The following is a 21,047-nucleotide window of genomic DNA, read 5'->3' as shown; positions in this document are numbered from 1 at the left end:
TTGAGCTTCTTGGGTGCTGTTGAAGCCACTCTGATCCAAGCAAGTGGAGAACATTTCTTCACATTCCCGACTTTGGCCTTGTAGATGGTGGGCAGGCTTTGGGGAGAAAGGAAGTGGGTTCCTCACCTCAGAATTCCCAGCCTCTGACCTGTTCTTGTAGACATCATGTTTATATAGCTAGTTCAGCCAAGTTTCTGGTTCATGGTGACTCCCAGGGTGTTGATGGTGGAGAATTCAGTAATGGTAATGCCATTAAACATCAAGGAGAGATGGTTAGATTCTCTCTTGCTGGAGATGGTCATTGCCTGGCACTTGTGTGTGCGAATATTATTTGCCACTTATCAATCCAAGCCTGAATGTTGCCCAGATATGGCATAAGGCTTGCATAGACAGCTTCAGTATCTGAGGAGTTATGAACGATACAGAGCACTCTGCAGTTGTCAGCAAACATCCTCACTTCTGACCTTTTATTGGGGGGGAAGATCATTAATGAAGCAGCTGAGGATGGTTGGGCTTAGGGCCTAGTGACGGTGAAGGAATGACAATATATTTCCAAGTCAGGATGGTGAGTGACTTGGAGGAGAACTTGCAGGTGGTGGTGTTCCCATGCACCTGCTGCCCTTGTCCTTCCAGATGGTAGTGGCCTTGGGTTTGGAAAGTGCTGTCTAAGTGAATTCCTGCACTGTATCTTGTAGGCGGCATACAGTACTGCCACTGTGCGTTGGTGGTAGAGGGATTGAATGTTTGTGGATGGGGTGCCAATCAGGCAGGTTGCTTTGTCATGGCTGGTGTCGAGGCTGAGATGAATCATCCACTCTGCAAAAAATTTTGTCTAAAGATATTTATAAATGCTTCAGCCTTGTCATTTGCACTGATGCGCTGGGCTCCTCCATCGGTGAGGATTGGGATATTTGTGGAGCCTCCTCTTCCAGTTAGTTGTTTAATTGTCCATCACTATACCACAACTGGATGTGGTTGGATACAAATGGTAAAGCCACAGACATTAAGATCATTGACTTTATCGTGTTTCATTACTTCTGTGCTATTTTTTGCTAATTAATTATTTTAAAATTCCTGTTACGATTTAATGATGTTAAATGCCTTATAGCCAGTTGGCGAAGGAGACGACCAGAAGTCAATCTTTACTCAGTTTTAGATTTATTCACAAATTTATAGCTCCGAACTCTATAACCCACCACCAGTGTGTACAAGTCATTATCCAATGAGTGACCCCACCTGTAGACATTTAATTTATACAATTAACAAATGACTGTTAAAATAGCAGACAAAAGAAAACAAATCCCTAGATGAGACAGAAACAGAAAATGCTGGAAATACTCAGCAGGTCAGGTGGAGAGAAATAGTTAACGTTTCAGGTTGATGATGCTCTATCAGAACTGAGGAAAGATAGAAATGTGATAGGTTTTGAGCAAATGAAAGGGGGCGGAGGAGAACAAAAAAGAAGGGCTATGAAAGGGTGGACGGAAGGAGAGAATAAATTACAATAGGTTTTGTAGTAATGGGTAAAGAAACAAAAGGTATGTCCAGATGAGGTGTGAATGGCTAGCTAGCTGCCATTCAAATACAAAGTGCACAAATAGAGAAAAACCAAAACCAGCAAAAAAAAAGAATCAATATGGAGACAAAAGTTATGATCTAAAATTGTTGAATTTAATGTTGAATCCAGAAGACTGGCGAGTGCTAAGTTGAAAGGTGAGGTGCTGTTCCTCAAGCTTCATCGGAACACTGTAGTGGGCCAAGAACAGAAAGGTCAGAGTGGGAGTAAGGTGGAGAATTGAAATTTCAAGTGACAGGAAGTTCAGGTTTATGCTTGTGGAAATGATGAGACAGCAATGGTAGATTTTTTGATGGAGAGCCTAGGATGCAATGAGACAATGGAAACTGGAGCTCCTACTTCACTGCATTACTGGTGAAACTCTTATCTGCATTCTTTGTCACCTTCAGACTTGATTATCTCAGTGTTGTTCTTGCCAAAGTCTTGAGCCCCTTCACAAATTGCAACTCATCCAAAAACTTCTCCACATGCCCTAGTAGCTACAGGATTTATGCAATGGTTCCATGAACATGAATCTTATATAAACGTTTGTGAGGAAAGCGACAACGGCAAGTGACCTTTGTGGGAGGTTGGCGGGGTGTGGAATTAGCAGTGCAACAGGAATCTTGTAGTAATATTTTGTGCCGCAAGTTCAAGTCAAAAGGTACAATATAAATGTGCTATTCATGCGCCCAGTCAGCAGTAACCATCCATAGGCAACACTTAGTTAAAGTCAGTTTCAGGAATGGCTGAAATACTGGGGAGCAGTAGCACTGTTGACCTCATGCATAACTAGAAATAATCTTGCATGAGTTTCTGAACAACTCAAATAGTTCTGCCTTCAGAGGTAAATACACAGGAAGTTGCAAGGCAAAAAGGTCACAATAAAGTCTCAACATCTTTCATAACTATTGATAAAATATTTGCTTTTTATGTATGACAGTGAAATAAAGATCAGATGTTTGGAAGACCTTGCATTAATTCAGATAGTAATGACACTCTTAAGGGCTGTTAAAAGTTTTCTATTCTGATTAGTGGCAGAAACAGAATTGCTCCTCTTAAACACAGACTGGTGTATTTTCTATGAAGCATTTTGCTGGATATGTATTTTAATCTGATAGCTTTACTAATGGACCATAAAAGATTTGCTTCTAGAAAGGATGGGCTATTTCCTGGATTTCCTATTTGACAGTCTATCATAATCATTGTGTCTTCTGTATTTCTGTACAGTTCGGTAAAGGTAGATGTGCCAAGAGTTTGAAGATCCAGTTTCCTGGCCGTAGTCACATTGATCTTATTTTCTAATCTGCTGTGCCATCAGTATTTTAACCACCAAGTCAAACTAGAGTGGCTGCTGGGTGACCAGGGCTATCCACTGACCATCTGGCTCACGACTCCCTTGCATAACCAAACCACACTTGGACAGCATGCATATAATGAAAGCCTTGCTGTCACATGAAACATCATTGAGGAGACCATTGTGGTAGTCAAGCAATGATTTTGCCGCCTAGGTGGGAGGAGCCTTGCAGTACTTGCCAGGGCATGACACGATTCACTGTGGTTTGCTATATCCTATCATGAGGACATAGCACTTACCACCAAGTATATGGCAAGCAGCTGAGGAGGGATGGAAAAAGGCAACCAACACATTCCCTTTCTGGCAGGGATGTCTGCAATTGGCTAATTTGACTGTGGTAAGCAATGAACACAGCGACAGTTCCACATTCTACAACAGTCTCACACCTTACCTCCCCTCTATCACTGACTATCACAATGCCCTCTTGGGCCACGATTTTACAGCCCCTCCCACCCGACGGGATATTACAGTCCCGCCAAACTGAACTGAGATTTAAATGGCTTGCCGCATCCGCTGGGGGAGACATGCTGTGGCGGGGCCATAAAATCCTGGCCTTGGCCACAATGCTGAAAGAAAAGCCATTGCAAGACAAACATTCCATACCAACTATAGCAACCAAGCCCTCCAATATTTCCTAAAAATGTCAACTAATCACTCTTGTGCATTTGCTTACTGCCTGTTTTTCAGGTGCGTTTGCCTGACCTGGTGCTTCTATGCAATGCTTCCCCAGTAGCTGGAGCATGGCTGGGGAAGGCTGCTGACAGCAGATGACCTTGCAGAATGATTTCATGCAGTTCTGGCCTGAGAAGGTCCTGGTCTGGGTTACAACACCTTGACATGAGCTGGATCGGCTTGGGATGGCTGGCTGTTGGGCAGTAGCATGGGCATTGGTAGAGTGGTAGTGGTGGGAGGACGCATGCTATCATCCAGAGGGTGGACAGCAGGTTTTTGTTTCTAGGAGCCAATGCCACTCCCCCAGGGGGGTGCCTCAACAGTTCTAGCAACCTGTTGGGAGGCAGATTGCTGGACTGCTACGAAATCTTGGTGAGCCCCTTTGAACATTGGCAACAGCAGCCATGATTGCAACCCTCATGACAGCCAGCTAAGATTGCATGACTTTAAGTCTGTGCTTCCACTGCAGAACTCAGCTGTTGGGTGGCCATTGCTTGTGCTGCATTGAAAGCGGAGACATTGGCCATCAGACACTATACCGTGGTTGGGTTCACAAGTATTCTCATGGAATTGAGCACCTTGACAGGCTTTCTGACAAGCCTGCCAATGCACCAAGCATACCATGGTGCAAGCCCATCTGCCTTTTTCTGCACACAACCCCATTAAAAACTTCACCTGAGTCAACTGCAACAGAACTGGTATGTGGCCTTGCTCTCTGGGGAACTCACACCTGCACTACCTTTGCATCTGCCCTGCCTGCAGCCCACTCATGCTTCATCACCACATGCAGCCCTTCTGAAGTATGCACAGTGTGGGTATCTGAGCTGGTGGCTGTGCATGTCAGATCAAGTGGCAGTGTTTCTTCCACCTCAGTCTCTTGTTTTTCTTCTACTTCATGCTCCTGTACCACTGCTGGGCCACGTGGCAGTTCTTGGGTACCTGAAAGGAGAAATGCACGGAGGTAGAGTTCCAGTGAGGGAGAGGGGGAAAGCAAGAGGTGCATGCTTACATCAACTCAAGCTTGTAAAACAAAGAGATTGTGGAATGAGGGATAAGATGACTGTGCAAAAGAGGATTAGATAGCAATTTACCAACATCTTCAATGGCCAAAGCCTCATTTATGACTACTCCAGTGATGCTGTGTAAGGTTTCCTTTATTAGGGCGAAGACATATGCAGCCTTGTCTGTCCCCCACTTGTTATGCAGTGCCTAATCCTGCAAAAGAGAGGGAAGTGTGTCACTGAGTATGGTGTAATTTGTTTGGGTGATGTGCCTGTCATGTTTGAGTAGCTGGCAGTGTGTGTGAGGTTTGAGAGTGAGACTTGCAGCAGTGCTAACTGTCAGAGGGTGATGTAAATTCCTGAATGTGAAGTATGAGTGGTGGTCGGTAGGAATTGTTGGTAGGTGAGTGAAGGGGATTTGGTGAATGGAGCCGTGTGTGAGGCTAGTTCACTTGGTAGGATATGGCATTTGAAGATATATTTACTGACCTTGATATAAGTCGTATCAGATCATTGAACTTCTTTTGGCACTGCGTCCAGGTCCTCGGGGTTACTCTGGTATTGACTGAGACAGCAATCTGCTCTGACTCCCTCTGTCTGGAGGACCTCCTGGTTCTTCAGGGATAGAGGGCCTCTCTCCTCCTCTCCAACCCTTGCACCAATAGGCCTCCAATGCAACTTTGGGGAATCTTGAGAGTATGCTCTCTGCCCAGTTACACCATTAGTTAGCGTTCTTTCCCAACCATTGTCAGCACCTGCTTCAGCCAGAAAGCAACTCCTACTTGAGAGGTGCATGGTAGCACAGGCTAGTTTTAAATTCTGCTAGCCTCACATGAACTTGGGCCATCTGCATGCGGCCAGTTTAGCACTTGGATACATGCTAGTATTATTTAAATTAGCAGGCAGCACAAAGTTTGCATACAGCCTGTGTCAGAAGCAGCAGGTACTGATTAATTATCCATTCCGTTCCCTGTGTCCATTTTTGGACCTTATCCAATTTTCCCTCTTAGTCTCCAGCAGCAATTTCTCAGAAGCATTGAGCAATTGTTTTATTTGGTAAACAGTGTGAATTTTAGACTTTGTAACCCATTGCTTGTCAACTATTTCATATCGGTCTTCACAGTACAAGGTCCAAAAAAATCCCTAGAATAAAAGAAAATCAAGAGGCAAAAGGGAAGAAAGTAAAACGATCACTATCACTAGAGGAAAAGTAATGGGAATACTAGTGGGGCTTAAGGCTGACAAGTCCGCTAGACTTGATGGCCTTCATCCTAGAATCATAGGAGAAGTGGCTGCAGAGAATCTGTCCTCAAGCCCCTTCTAGAAATCTAGAGAGAATATTGCCATTCAACACTTCATTAAAGCAGCAATTTCAGCCCTCTATTGGCATGCAGTAGCTTCATAAGCATAACAATCAACCAGCGCAAGTAGCCGAAGTGTCACTAATTGGTGACTTTGCCAAAGTGCAGAGCATCAGACAATGCCTTCTAGTAAAAGGTTTTCCAATCATTTTGCCTCTGACTAAAGGCTGACAAGTTCCCTAGACCTGATGGCCTGCATCCTAGGAACTTAAAGAAAGTGGCTGCAGAGATAGTGGATGCATTGTTTGCAATCTTCCAATATTCCCTGGATTCTGGAAAGGTACCAGCGAATTGAAAAACATCAAATGCAACACCTCTGTTCAAGAAAGGAAGGAGACAGAAAGCAGGAAACTATAGGCCAGTTAGCATAACGTCTGTCATTGGGAAAATGCTAGAATCCTTTATTAAAGAGGTGATAGTGGGACATTTAGAAAATCATAATACCATCAGACAGAGTCAACATGGTTTTGTGAAAGGGAAATTATGTTTGACAAATTTATTAGAATTCTTTAAGGATATAATAAACAGAATGGATAGAGGGAAAATAGTAGATGTAGTATATTTGGATTTCCAAAAGATACGCGATAAGGTGTTACATAAAAGATTACATCACAATGTAAAATGTTGCTGTACAGTGGGATCTAGATGTTCTTGTACATGAATCACAAAAGGCCAACATGCAGGTATTGTAAGTAATTATGATGGCAATACAATGTTGGCCATTTTTGCAAGAGGGATGGAGTATAATAGTAGGGAAGACATGCTGAAAATGTACAGGCCATTCGTGAGACCACGGCCGGGATTTCTTGGCCCCGTCGTGGCAGGACTCGTCAAAGGAGTTTCAGCAGCCCAGCCAAAAGCCCATTGACTTTTGGCGGGACCAGACAATCCCAACGGTGGGCTGGGCCGGAAAATCTCACCCCACATCTAGGGTACTGTGTACAGTTTTGGTCACCTTACTTAAGGAGGGGGATATACTTGCATTGGAAACAGTTCAAGGAAGGTACACTAGGCTGATTTCTGGGATGAAGGGTTTGTCATGTGAGGAAAGGTTGAGCAGGTTGAATATATACTCATTGAGTTTAGAAGAATGAGAGGTGGTCTTATTAAAACGTATAAGATTCTGAGGAGGCTTGACAGGGTAGATGCTGAGAGGCTGTTTCCCCTTGTGTGAGAATGTAGAACAAGGGGGCATGACTTCAAAATATGGTGTCTCCTATTTAAGACAGAGATGAGGAGGAATTTCTTCTCTGAATGTTGTTTGTGTTTGAAATTGTCTTCCCCAGCAAACAGTGGAGGCAGGGACATTGAATATATTGAAGGCTGAGTTCGACAGATTTTTGATTGATGAGGGAGTGAAGGGTTACGGGGGCAGATTCAATGGGCTGATTGGCCTAATCCTGCTCCTATTTCTTATGTTGTAACTTTGCTGGTAAAATTTTAGATCAATTATTTTACTCATACTGAGGATGATGTTCAATTTGGAGTGAATGCAAATCAGGTAGTGATGGATCGACTGTCCCTTACTGACTTCCATGGAAATTAAATCTGGTGGGGTGTACAATGCTCTTGCCAATTTAGTATACTCATTGATGTTGAATTTAAATTGCACTTAAAATCACCTGACAAATGTTTGATGTCCTAGTGGTTTGCAACAGAATTGCTATAAAATTACCTATGTGTATGTATATTTTGTCATGTGATTGGTCAAATGGCTCCTATTTCTTATGCTTACATACAGTATGTAAAAATATATAGCAGGAAGCCTACAAATCACAGTTTTCATTAATCAGCCCATTAATTAACTTTTGATATGTTAGAAAATGCACTGCATGTAAAAAGAAAAGATTTGCAGAGACTGAAAGTTTTACTAAGGATGATTCATAAGTCTTTATTGTTTTTGATTGTTGTGGTTTTACTTCGGAAGCTAAAATGTTTTATTTCTGCAGCTTGCAAAAGACAAAGAGCGCCTGCAAGCTATGATGACACACCTGCATGTAAAGTCAACTGAACCAAAATCTACTCCTCAGCCTGTAAGTAGTGATCTATGGGCAAGATGAAAAATGCTTAGAATGATCAACCTGTACACATGCACCAATTTGTGTTTATTCTTGCTTCTGAGCAGTTTTTGGATTGCCCCTCTTGCCGACTTCTCTAAACTTTTGCAACGTTTTTACTTCTGTTAGTATTTTATTCATGCGTAGCACTGGCTCACAGTTGCAGGCAGATTCACCAGTTCGTCTATTTAAAAATACAAGTTCAAACTGCTGATCAGTTATGCCACTCCCGCTGTGGACGGTTTAGTATCAACAAATTTAATAAAGTATAAAATATTAAAATATAGAGTAGTCTTGTAACTTTAATGGTGGTATATTAAGGTCCCAACCAGAAGGTTTCATATTTAGTTACCCCCTCATTGGTATTTGAACGCACCTGCGTTTATTACATGAGTTATATCAGCTCTTGCCTGTGTGGTCACATGGAATATTTTAAGTATCAAATCCTGCTGCCACATTGGATTACTGATTCGAAATAGCTGCATAACTTGTTCCATCCTACAGGACTGTACTTCCTGTGACCTGATCATTAGAGGGGTGTGGATGGCAATCAAAGAAAAAGGCATTTGACCCTTCTAGCTAAAGGAAGAGAACATATTAACAGAGTATTCCCGTGGGGGATGGGAGAAATTAGTCTTTCAGAAATGAGAAACAAAGTGCAAATACAATTTTTAATTCTTTTTTCTAAGATTTTTCTGCCGTCTAAAATCAAGGAGCTATGTTTGACCATTCCAAAGAATAAGGTAAATAATAATTTGTAACCTAATAGCTGTACACGCACACGCGCACACACACACACACAAAGACAGAATGAATATGGTTCTTGGCATAGATCAGGAAAGAAAACAAAAGCCAGAACGACCTAATAGGGATTTACCATAGAGTTCAATAAACTTCTAATAATGTTCATACAAAAAAGTCATTCCACTTAATGTTAACAGGTAGCAGATTACATCATAATCATTATTCTGCTACCGTCCTGTAATTCTTTAAATGAACTAATCAATTACAATGGTAAGATTACCTTATTTCTTGCTTGAAACATGTATTATTCAGTCTCTGAAGGTACCCAGCCAACAACAGTATCATTCAGCATCAATATGTGAGAATTAATTGAGCATGACTGGGCCTTTAGTTGCCACTTGCAACTTCAGTCAATATGTGTTGATGCAAGATAATGGAAAGCTAGTGGTTCATCTGCACAGAGTAGATGTTGAATAAAGAACAGAGTAAAATGATGCACACCATGTTTTAATGTTAGTCCACAATTAGGAAAATATCTTTCTATTAACAATCACAGATTTAAAAAAATAATGTTCCAGTGTTAGAAGTAAGCTGTTAAATTTGATTGTTGATGCATAAATATGATGCCTACAAGGTGACATTTTACTGTTAAACTTAAAAATTTTGAAGCAATGTGATGTGCAAAGCAGGAGTAAAACAACTAAAATTCATACCATTAATTTTCTAAGCTGGTTACAACTTTTGTAATGCTAATTAACTAAAAAAAATTAAACAAGGTGTCGTTGTGTTTAAACATTAAAGAGAAACCCAGAATTATTTTTAAATGGTTCATTAACTTACAGGCATAATTATATGCCCAGTACTCTGAGCTATATGCTACAGCGCTATGGAAACTGACTTGTAACATTGCTTCTCAAAACCATTCTGTGTCATGATTTGCCACGTAACATTTTATAGAATTTTACCTAAATTCAGTTTTAGTTAAACAAATAAGAGTATTTAAATGCAATTTCCATCAATATTGCAAAAGCATTGTGACATTTTTCACATGACAATAGTTAATTGTTAGTTGAACACCTTCCCTTTCAACTCTGTAAATGATCCATTTCCCTTTTGTCCATTCCTGTAGTTTCATATTTCCCCTTTCTTTGACTTTGAGTTGAATGCCTTTTCTGTAACAGACTATTCTATCAGTTTTTCTCATTGCCTAATTTTTTTAACCAATTACTGCTCTTTGTTGTAAGTTAATTAAAGAAAGAAGCTTGCATTTATATAGCATCTTATCATTTCTGTAAGCTATGCTAAACTACTCTTGAAGCACAGTCATTGTTATGTAGACAAATACTATAACCAATTTGCACGCAGCAATGTCCCACAAACAGAAGATGAGAAAAATGTCTAGTTAATCCGTTTTTGGTGGTGTTGATTGAGGAAGGAGTGTTGACGAGATCAACAGAAGTACTACTCTTCAAATATTGATGCAATTTACATTTACAAGAATAGAACCTAAGGTTAAAGTCTCAGCCAAAAGATGTTGTAATCCGAGTTATTGTGATGTGTAATAAAATTATAAACATTGGCTCAGTTGCGATTATGGTTTGGATCCCCAAAGTTGGAATGGGGCAGAGGGATTTGTGACAAATAGCATCCAGGAGTGGATAAACTGGTGCTGGTTGTTCAGATAAATTGTGACTAGGATGCAGTGAAATGCAATAAATAAGTCATTGAAAAAAGTCATATTGCCACAGTTTTCATGATTACTTTTTCACTTTACCACCGTCTTATCAGTATGAGATAATTATAATGATTCAGATGCATAGGGTAAGTACTTAAGATTGAAAGTTATCCTTTGCTCTTGAACTTAATTTTCCTCTTTAAATTACTCCAAAGATATCTTCCTTTTTGATTGTTCCGCTAAATTCCAGACAACAGCAGTTTTTATACTTGTCATTTTATAATCTCCCAAATAGAGAAATTTAGGCAAACAGAAAATTGAAATGCCTCTTAAAAAGGAGAAACTTAGCATTGCATTTTGCCTCCCATCATCAGAATTCCTTTTGACAGAAGAATTTCATATAAATGAATTATGATTACTTATATCTAATCATTAGAGAGAAAGGGGGAACATTGAATAGCCCCAAAAAAATAGGCACGGGGCATTTCAATGGTCATTCCCTCCAATGCAGTCTGCACATAAGCTTCATACTATCTGCTCATTACCATGATTTTAGCATGCAGCCAGCACTGAACACTTTGTTGAGTAGCTACATGCCTCAGCAGGGGACCCAAGTTCATGCATGGTTAGCGAGGTTAAACCTACCCTGCAGTACTTAGAACTGCAGCATATGCTAGATGTGGCTGACAAACTGTTTGAGCAGGAACACTGAATAATGGCGGAACAGGATGAAGAGCATTCTCCAATGCAAGATAGGTGGCTTGGCGCAGGAGGTGGACAGGAAGAGAGAGGCCTTCTACCCACAGGAACCAGGAAACTGTGAAGGCATTGGGAGCAGATGCCCACCACAGTCAATACCAGCAGTGTAGCTCCGAGAACCTAGATACAGTGCCACAAGAAGTTCAGTGATCTCACTTGTGGTCAAGGTGAGTGAATGCATTTTCAAATGCTCTCACACAACTGAAGACGCCACACCAGCCTGTACCCGCTTCATTCACCTACCCATGTTCTCTGTCAAACATGACCCACCTAGCTTCTCCTCACCCTCAAACACTTAGCACTGCTTCACACTAATATTCAACAGCTTACGCACATTTTCAGCTATTCCACCATGACAGGCATATCACCCATACAGGTTCAATCACCAACACACTTTCTCCTCTCTCTTGCTGGACAAGGTGGCACCCAAGCACGGGCAGCAGCACCTAACCAGCTGGGGACAAGCACAGCTACATGTCCTTACTCCAATCGAGGAGGCACTGCTTTCCATCACTGGAGTGCTTATGTCTGGTGCCGTGGCTAGTGATGGGATTGAAAACGTTGAAGGTGATGGTATACTATACCTAATCCTCCTCCTCACATCCACACACCCCTCCCCACCCCAACCAATAATCTCTATGGATTTACAAGTTGCAGATGGTCTAAGTGTGCACCTCCTGCTTTCCTCCTCTTCCCCTCACCACAGCCTTTTCCTTGTGCCTTTCTCCTTTTAGATACCCAAGAACTGCCACCTGGCCAGGCAGTGGTGCAGGAGCATAAAGTGGAAGAGGAACAAGAGACTGATGGTGATGAAACACCATTACTTAATCTCTCACTCTTAGCTGTTAACTCAGATACTGACTCTGCACATCCTTTATTGAGTAACTTAGAGAAGCAGGATCTACACGCGATGAGTCAACCTGCAGCCAGGGCAGAGAGAAAAGGTATCCAGAGGGTGAAGTTGGGCATGATTTCTGCTGTGGAGAACTCAGATGAGGACTTTGATGGCATAGATTAAAGGTAAAAGCTAATGGATATGCAGAGAGAAATGGTAGGTGCATTGGCAGGCTTGGCAGAGAGCCTACAGTCACTATCAAAGAACATGGAGTCCAGCATGAGCCTTGCATACATAGAGTTTGGAGTTCATCCTTTCCAGCATGGAAGTGATGGCCAACTTCTTTATCATATTTGTGGACCCAAGACCCAAGAATAATGCAGCTGTGCGAGGGTAAATGAGGGGCGTTAACTATAGTGTTCAGGTCAAAAATGGCATAGCTGGCATCAGATTGGTGTTACAGCTGACTAATATCGCTATCTAACTACTCTGCAGATTTCCAGCACACGTTCACAGTGCCTGGGCTAATGACTTACCAAATGGCATCCAGGACCATCTGCACCAGAATTGTGCGCGTGCGATGCAGACATCATTTGGATACCAAAATGTCAGCTGTAGTGCTGAAAATTTGGGTGCTGCACAACTGAATTTTGTGATCAAAAAGACACACATTGAATTTCTTTAGATTGTGGATACCTGCTTCTGGTGCGTGGTTTAAACCATTTGAGATAACTTCAGTCACAAGGATCTTTTCCAGATATTTGGGCATTTGTGCCTAATAGTCTGCAGACTAACCAATATTTATTTGACTAATTTCTGATTTTAGGAGCTTTAATCTATCCCACACTGAACTGAACCTCATACAGAAATTACAGGGCATATCTTATGGCCTTGACTACAATTATGACCAAAGCCAGTCTCAGAATCATGATACTGTTTGCAGCTTATAACTTTCAAAGTGGAATTTTGACCATAAGTGGCATTTTGGGAGTTAGAGTGATAATTATGGTGGTAACTTTTTCCAAATGTCACTATTTTTCATGGGTTTAAATCACATTGATTGTGAAATACAATCTTATTTAAACTGACAAAAGTGCTATTTTAACAGAGAAGAACTTTTACTGGAACATGCCTTTGCACCCTCCCTAAGATATGTACCGCCAGTTGGTGTGGAGGTGATTGCATTGATTAGTTGGATTAAATCTGAATTTAATCTTGCATACTTTAGCTTTCTTGGGAAAGAAAAGGATTCTCTCCACATGTAAAATAAAGCCCAGATTTTCACTACGACGGAGAGGCTCTGGGGTTTCACGCTCCTGGCCTTGTAAAATCCCACTTCAGTGGAAGCAGCTGGTGATTTAAATGGCCAACTGCCTCCATAAACTGCACATGCGCGATCCCGGCCTGACTCCAGTACTGCCTCCCAAAATAGGAAATGCCATGATAGGGGATGGGACTTAGAATTCCTGGCCATTTTTGGGATTTTTGCCATCGACTGGTGCAAGCTCATTGGAACTGTCAGAACTGCCAAGGAACTGTCAGAACTGCCAAGGAACTGTCAGAACTGCCAAGGAACTGTCAGAACTGCCAAGGAACTGTCAGAACTGCCAAGGAACTGTCAGAATTGCCAAGGAACTGTCAAAGCTGCCAAGGAACTGTCAAGCTGTTAAGGAACTGTCAAAGAATACTAGGTGAGTTTGCATGGAGGGGTTAAGGGCAAAGGGTGGTGGGGGGGGCATGGGTTGGCATGAGTTGGCAAAGGGGGATATAAAGGGCCGTGGGGATGTGGGCGATATAGGAGGTGTGGGTAGAGGGGTATGGGTTAGCATAGGAGGTATGAGGGACCATGGTGAAGTGGATTGCATGAGGTGGCATGGATGGGGCATGGGGAGTGTGTGAGAGGTTGCGGTGTGAGGACTGGAGGGCTGTATTTTCTTAATTTTTTAAAAAATAAGTTAAATGGAGCACCCAGCCTACCTTTGCACCCTGCCACACTCATTCCAGGGTGGCAGGCCCAACTTCCAATCGAGCCCAGAACAAAAATCCCAATTATGGGTGGCCATTTTTAAACGTTGGGTTCATAGAGCCAGGAATTCTCCTGTCTTTGTGCACCCGACCCGGGAGTAAAAATCTGGGGTATTACTGGAGTATAAAGAAAGTATCCCCAAAATGGCAAATAGAAAATCACTTTCATAATATTCCTTTGCTTTAGATTTAAAATTATCATGTCTATGTTCAGTATAGATTCTAAATACCCTAGGAAACGTACCAAATAAATTATCAAAAATCTTTTTTTTTCTGGGGTGATGTGTATTCACTACTTTTGTTTTCCTCTTTTGACTTTCATGTACTAGCTCATTTTTTTTCTTCATTACTAGTAATGGAATGTTGGTTATGCCTTAAGTTACAAGCCTGTGTGTCCTACTGCAATCTGTCTGCAGTTCCTTGCTTTTTTATGTCATGGACTTATATACAGAGCAATTTTTTTGTAATTTGCCAGCTTTACTGGTGCTTTGTCAGCTTTGTTAAAGGCTTTACGCCAGCTTTCACTAGTTTTCTAGGTTGCCATGTCTATATTTAAGTTTTGAGTGAGTGCTGTTCAATGTTCTATTTCTAAATTGAAACTAACCAAGATCACAAATGGAATGTATAAATGATTTTAGCTGGCAGAGCACCAGTAGTATTGTCAAGGGAAATATGCATATTATAGGGTAGCTGCTAAATAATCCCAACCAGTGACTGCTATGGTCAGGGTAGGTGGTCCCATCATAATCACTTTAACACTTTTCAGATTGTTCAGTTATGATAATGCTAGTTTATTAAAGTGCCCAGTTGAGGAATAACTGAGTACGTGTGACACTAAGGAGTTAAATATGCAGGGTGAAAAAAAGAAACACTCATGTAATATTTCAAAAATAGCTATAAGGCATTCATTGCAAACCCTTCACTGGTCAGACATGCTACCTCAGAATGAATATGTGGAGGAGTTTTTCATGAGGAAAAATGCAATAGTTTCACTCTGTGTTAAACTTTTCTACAACCAAATCTACACATTAGATGTCACCTATACATATACATTTTATATATATATATATTTCACTTGGCACTATGAGGTAATTATAATTGTCTTAAAATAGACTTTGTATAAATGATAGTAAATGATTTTTAAAATAATACTGCATTTCACTTGAACCAATTACTAGCAACTCCAGCCAGAAAAGTAAGACAGTTTGGGGTCAGGTTCTCCCAATTTCCCTATCCTCTTCCCATGAAAGATCAAGTACTCTGTTACATTGTGGTGCTTTTTCTAGTGGTTTGGCTGAGAGATGTTGTTAGCTCACCCAACCAAGCCAAGCGAATTTGAGAAAGAGACAAGTCTCAAGATTCAGAACTGTTCTGGCTCTGTTTAAGAATTGAGCAGTGCTTTGAATGACAGCCTTTTAATGACATGTGAAATGGGTGTTGAAAAAGTAGTTTCAGCAGGAATGATGCAGTGCAAGTCATACACCACTGGAAATAGAATAACCACATATATGGTGTAATGTTACATACCCTTGGTAGTTCTGAAAGAATGGAATTTCTAACATAGAGAAACAATAGCCACCCAGTCTAAGGTTTTCCATTGTCATGTACCATTATATTAGGATTTTTAAACATCTCACTCCTGTATGATAGTGATTTAGTTTTAAGCCTGTATTTATTCCAAATCTTTTCTTTAACTCCAGAGTAAGGATTAAAATAAGCTCAACATTATAAATTGTATTAAAGGCAAGCTAGTCGATGTACGGAAAAATATTTACCACTGCATAATGTCTGGATTTCAATGCCATTTTACGTCAAAAGACTGAAACATCTTTGTAAATAGGAGTGCAGAACACTTGGCAGTAACAGTTTCCAGAGTATCAATGGAGCACACACATTGTTTTGTTATCAATATTTTGCTTTGTAAAATTGAAATTTATGTGGCAATTACAATTGGCATCTCAACACAAAATGTACCGATAGTTAACCTGCATTCCATCGTCAGTGTGTTTCAGTTTGCATGCTTGGTAACTTGGTAATTATTTTCCGATGACGAACAGAATAACCCATGCAATTGATAAATATTAATATTGTCTTATTACCAAGGAGAAGTGGGCACTGATGATTAATCATTGTGCTGGGTAACAGATGTCAGAATGTGAGCATACTGTTTATTAGCAGAATTATGCATCATTAAGTGCTACCTTTTAAAGCAAGCTGAGAATACCAATTTTTGTTGTTAAGAGATTTCACTTTGCAAATTACTGTTTTATTCAATCTGGCAGTTTACAGACAGACCAAAATTAACATTGCACTTTGTAAGATGTTTCCATTAGCTGTTATACATTTCTCATTTCACATAGTTAATAGTAAAAATGATATCTATAGCAAAGGGTAAAAAATTCTTGCCAGGGATTTATGAACAGTTCAAGGCACTTCTAAATCTGTTCAACAGCACCTAGCAGGTGATCAATATAAAAATTAACATGTTTGTCTTACGGAGTTGCTTCAGCTATAGAAAGCAATGTGCAGTGTATGCTGTCTTGAAGGTTAATTTATTTTCACATTAAATTTGCTAAACTGGTGGAAAAATGTGTGAATTGGGAAATACCTGAGCCTGAGTTGAAATAAATAATTCTGATGGAAAATGCTTTCAAGGCAACGCCCTAAAGATAGTTAATTTGAAATGTGATTCATAGCGTTTAGATTTTTAAATAGTGACCAGTTTTGTTAAAGAAAACTGTCTCATTTTAAAGATTTTGTAAGAATATGGTAAAAGAAAATAAATATTAATGTCAAACTCAGCCAAAATAAGTAGTGCTGCTGAGAGTCTTGAAAATAGCAAGAGGATGAAACAGTGCTCCAGTTTCCTGGCTGTCTATAGTAACTTTTTTTAAATCTTGGCATTTAACCAGCAGCTGGTTGCAGCAAAAAACAAGTATTCTTAACTATTGTTAAAAGATTGGATTTTTTAAATATATTAGGTTAAAAGTATATTGGGCGTTTGAGGTGAGGGAAGATGTGCTGTGGCGCATGCTCATTTTCTTGCAGCTTTTTTCGCACCACCTTTTGAAATATCCTAATACTTCTATATTAGTGAATATAACATCATATTGCATTAACAACACGTTACTTATTCCTTTTATTGGGGAATGTAGCTTTTGTAAAAAAAAAATTACAGCTTTTGTCCTTATTTAAATATGCATTAGATTCTTTAAAGGCATGTTATGAAAACTATTTTTGTTTGTTTTTGTAGATTATAAATTTCAAGTTTATATAATTACAACCTGCTTCCCTTGTCTTAATATTTGATAGAAGACAAGACTTGTGATTAAAATTTTATTTACTGTGCAGTGAGCCAAGAGATCTAAAAGAAAACCAAATAGCTTGAGCATTACTAAACTAAACCATGTCTGTTTGCCTTTATAGTTTTTCACTTGTGTTTGGAAAGGTTATTTAATAGGGCTGATCTGTGATGGAATTCTGTAATTGTGTGGTGTTTTAAAGTAAGCAAGTGCATAACCTCCAGATAATGACTATTAGCAGGACTCTGGTAATTGGAGAACTTGTGAACAAGGAGGTGCAGAAGGGTGAGGTGTTAAACATGGGTGATACACTTTTCACCTGAACCCTTCTGCCTCCATTGCTACAGCAGGCTGAATCTCATCAGCAGTAATTGATGCCGTTATCAAAAAAAAATTGAAAAGTGACACTTCCAAAGCAATTGACAGAGTTGACATTCCATTAATTTGTTAACGCAATTCACAAGTGATTGTCATAGATGAAACACCTTTCCCCACGATGCACGTATTGGTGCTTTCTTTTCTACCAACTGCAGTCATATTTAATTTGGAAACTCTGTTCCTTTGGCAAATTAGCAATTAGAACAATTTTGTGGGAATATGTATTTGTGTCATTAGTTTTCCTCCAAATTAATAGCGAGAGCAAAGGTCAGTCTGAAATTTTCCAGTTGACTGGAGTGCCTCTGTTGAGATTTGGAGCTGGTTTGGAATGGCTGCAGCTGCAAGCTAGAACAGAACAGCTGCTTACAGCCACTCTGGCTTCAGAGCTCCACTTTAATTAGTTTACCTCATAGCTATTATTGCTAATATCACTGCCTCCTCCTCAAAAAATTACTGTTTCGATAAAGAATTCTTCAGACATCTTGTGTCACTATAGGCTGATGATGGGGTCAGTTTGATGCAGCATTTAATCATTAGATCACCTCCATAAGCATCTCTTAATTAGAGTCCTTTCAATACAATTTCATCTTTTAATTAGCTGAGATTGTCTGCTTCCTCTGTAGCTTATTAGTGGCAGCACAGTGGTAGGTGTGATTCGCACTGTTATTTGTCAAGCCTGTTAAAGCTTTCCCCTTTCTCCTTTTTTTCCACCATTACCCAAATCTCACCCTCAATCTATCTTTGTAGCTGAACCTGGTATCGAACGTCACGTTATCAAAGACTGCATCTGAGGCATCTCCACAGAGCTTACCTCACACCCCTACAACACCAACAACCCCCATTACCCCAGTCACACAGGGACCCTCTGTTATTACCCCAACCAGCATGCATAGCATGGGGCCCATCCGGAGGCGGTACCCAGACAAGTACAATGTGCCAATATCCTCAGGTAGGAGCTTTTGTTCTGGTAGTCATTGATGTATTCAGTTTTTACTTTGTAATTATTACCTGATGAAAGATTACTTTTAAAATTATAATGAGAATGTATCAGCTGTAATATATATATTTTTTGCAGTGCAACTTTAGAGCCATATGTTTTTTTCCCCTATAAATTGGACTTTAACAGACGTCTGTGGCTATTTACAGACATTGCTCAAAATCAAGAGTTCTACAAGAATGCAGATGTTAGACCTCCCTTCACATACGCTTCATTAATAAGGCAGGTGAGTACAACTCTTGAATTTTTGAAAACAATTGGATGCTTAAGTAAGGACACAAATTTGTCAAGCACTTAAAACCCATGAAAACTGATTTGTAAATTGATAAACAACAAATGATACTGTGACTTGGTGCTCACAATGTTGAAGCACCTCTAAGTATTATGCATCTTGCTGTAGTTACTTTTTGCTTTAATAGAAATGCATAATTATAAGAAAATTAATTTGGTAATTATGAAAATAATCTAGTCAAGGTCCATTATCTTTGTTATAATTCACATTTCTCTTAATCTACATTAAAACACATTTAGCGTTGAAATAAGGTAATTTAAGAATATGAATTTCTTCCTCAAGTTAATATGTTTCTGTTAATTAAAAGAAACATCTATGATTGTCATATCACAAACTGTATTTTTGTCTCAGGCAATTCTTGAATCTCCAGAAAAGCAGCTAACACTAAATGAAATATATAACTGGTTTACACGAATGTTTGCCTACTTCAGACGCAATGCAGCTACATGGAAGGTAATTAATTATAATTTTTAAAAATGTTCTAAATGAGTTCCATGCGTTAAAACCTGAGAATCCCAGCTATTCTCTTGTTCAAAGTAAACAAGACATTGCATCTGACTTTGGGGTATTTGCCATAAATTTCCAGCTATCTAAACACCTATGTTGAGATTCAGAGTTAAAATTTCTTTGATCTGTAGAATATACCAAAAGAAACAGTAGGTGTTTTCACTTGTGTCTTTATTGTATTTTATATATAACAAACATGCAACACTGCTAGTACACAACGATACTAGATAATCATCCTGTCATCTCAACTAAATGTGCTGCAAATGTTCAGGCATGATACACTAATTAGATGAAAGAATGACTGTTTGCCTTGCAATGCAAACAGAAGATGCAGTCTTTGTCCTTGTGCTTCATGTCCTTCCACGTACCATAGTCCATTCCATAGTCTGTGCTTGCCACAAGTTTTGGAGCTGTGCCTGCTCATCTGGAATCTATAGAATAAAGGAAGAAGATATCAGCCCAGATCTTCCAGTCAGCGACGATGCTGGGGCGATCGCTGCTGACTGCGAAGATCGCTGCACCCTTAACTTTTTATGTCCTTCCAGTCAGGACTCCCTGTCACACTGCAACAGCGATGCTTCAGCTCAGCCATCCACAGAGAGGAATGGCAAACAGGAGCAGCAAAAAGGACATGGCCCCCCACCCCTCCCCTCTATACAGCATCAGCTGCAGTATTTGGGTAAGTGCTTAAAGATCTCAAAGGTTTTCAGTGGGTGGGTAGCGGGTGGGTGGATAATCAAGCTGGAGAGGTTTCTGTGGGGGCAGTGGGCAGTTGGGTTGTGGGGAGGGTGGGCAGTCAGGTCAGGGGAGGGTGAGCAGACAGGTCGGGGGTGGTGTGTGACAGGGGGAGAATGGGAAGTCAGGTTGGAGGTGGTGGGCAGTTGTGCTGGGTTTTGGGCAGTCTGGTCAGGGGTGTGTGGACAGTCAGGTCGGGGGGTGGTGTGGGCAGTTGGATGGGGGTGGGTAGTTAGGTCAGTGATGTGGGTTGCAGGTTGAGTTATGTTATTAATCACAGAGCTACAGCAGAGATTAAACAGTGTAACAATTCTAGGGTAAGTATACGGGTAAGTAGCGCCTATCTAGCCCAAGTCTCCGGCACGGAGATCAGTATGAGGCACATTCGCAGAGGGTCCTGGGCTGCATAAATAAGTCCACCAGAAGTTTAAACTTCCCGGGCAGTTACAGCGCTTGTGCGCATGTCAGGACTTCCGATGACTTGTAAACTGGGCTCCACAACGTTCACAATGGTTGGCATCAGAAGATCTGGCCCATCATGTCAGTGCAGAGCACATAGTTTGTGTATATGGAAAAAGCTTTCATTTATCTCTTTCTGTGAGCTCACTACTCATTTGCTGAGCTGCAAGTGCCTACGGTCAACAATAAGGGCACTTTAGGTGAAATAGTTTCACAAGTAGTCTAGCTCTTGTATTGCAAATTCAAAATGGAGCAAAGTCAGTTAAAGAAATCCATCAAGGAGACTATATCCCCAAGTAACTTGGTAACTGTTTTTTGTTCTGGTATGTTAAATTA

The 21,047-nt window shown here is 40.4% G+C and overlaps 1 protein-coding gene across 15 annotated transcripts in view; it reads left to right on the top strand.

Moving 5' to 3' along the window:
- Positions 1-21,047, top strand: part of foxp1b (forkhead box P1b) — a 505,775-nt gene that overhangs the window by 439,313 nt on the left and 45,415 nt on the right. For 14 of the 15 annotated variants that reach the window (XM_078543713.1, XM_078543710.1, XM_078543714.1 and 11 more), the window contains 5 exons: positions 7,896-7,979; positions 8,693-8,746; positions 18,469-18,670; positions 18,868-18,944; positions 19,362-19,463. In XM_078543713.1, coding sequence (XP_078399839.1) covers positions 7,896-7,979; positions 8,693-8,746; positions 18,469-18,670; positions 18,868-18,944; positions 19,362-19,463 — 519 coding nt within the window. The remainder of the gene's footprint in view (positions 1-7,895; positions 7,980-8,692; positions 8,747-18,468; positions 18,671-18,867; positions 18,945-19,361; positions 19,464-21,047) is intronic. The other variant, XM_078543715.1, reaches the window with a different exon arrangement.

Source organism: Cetorhinus maximus, chromosome 6, assembly GCF_964194155.1.
Source record: "Cetorhinus maximus chromosome 6, sCetMax3.hap1.1, whole genome shotgun sequence".
Taxonomy (NCBI): Eukaryota; Metazoa; Chordata; class Chondrichthyes; order Lamniformes; family Cetorhinidae; genus Cetorhinus; species Cetorhinus maximus.
This window is presented reverse-complemented; position numbering and strand designations above follow the sequence as displayed.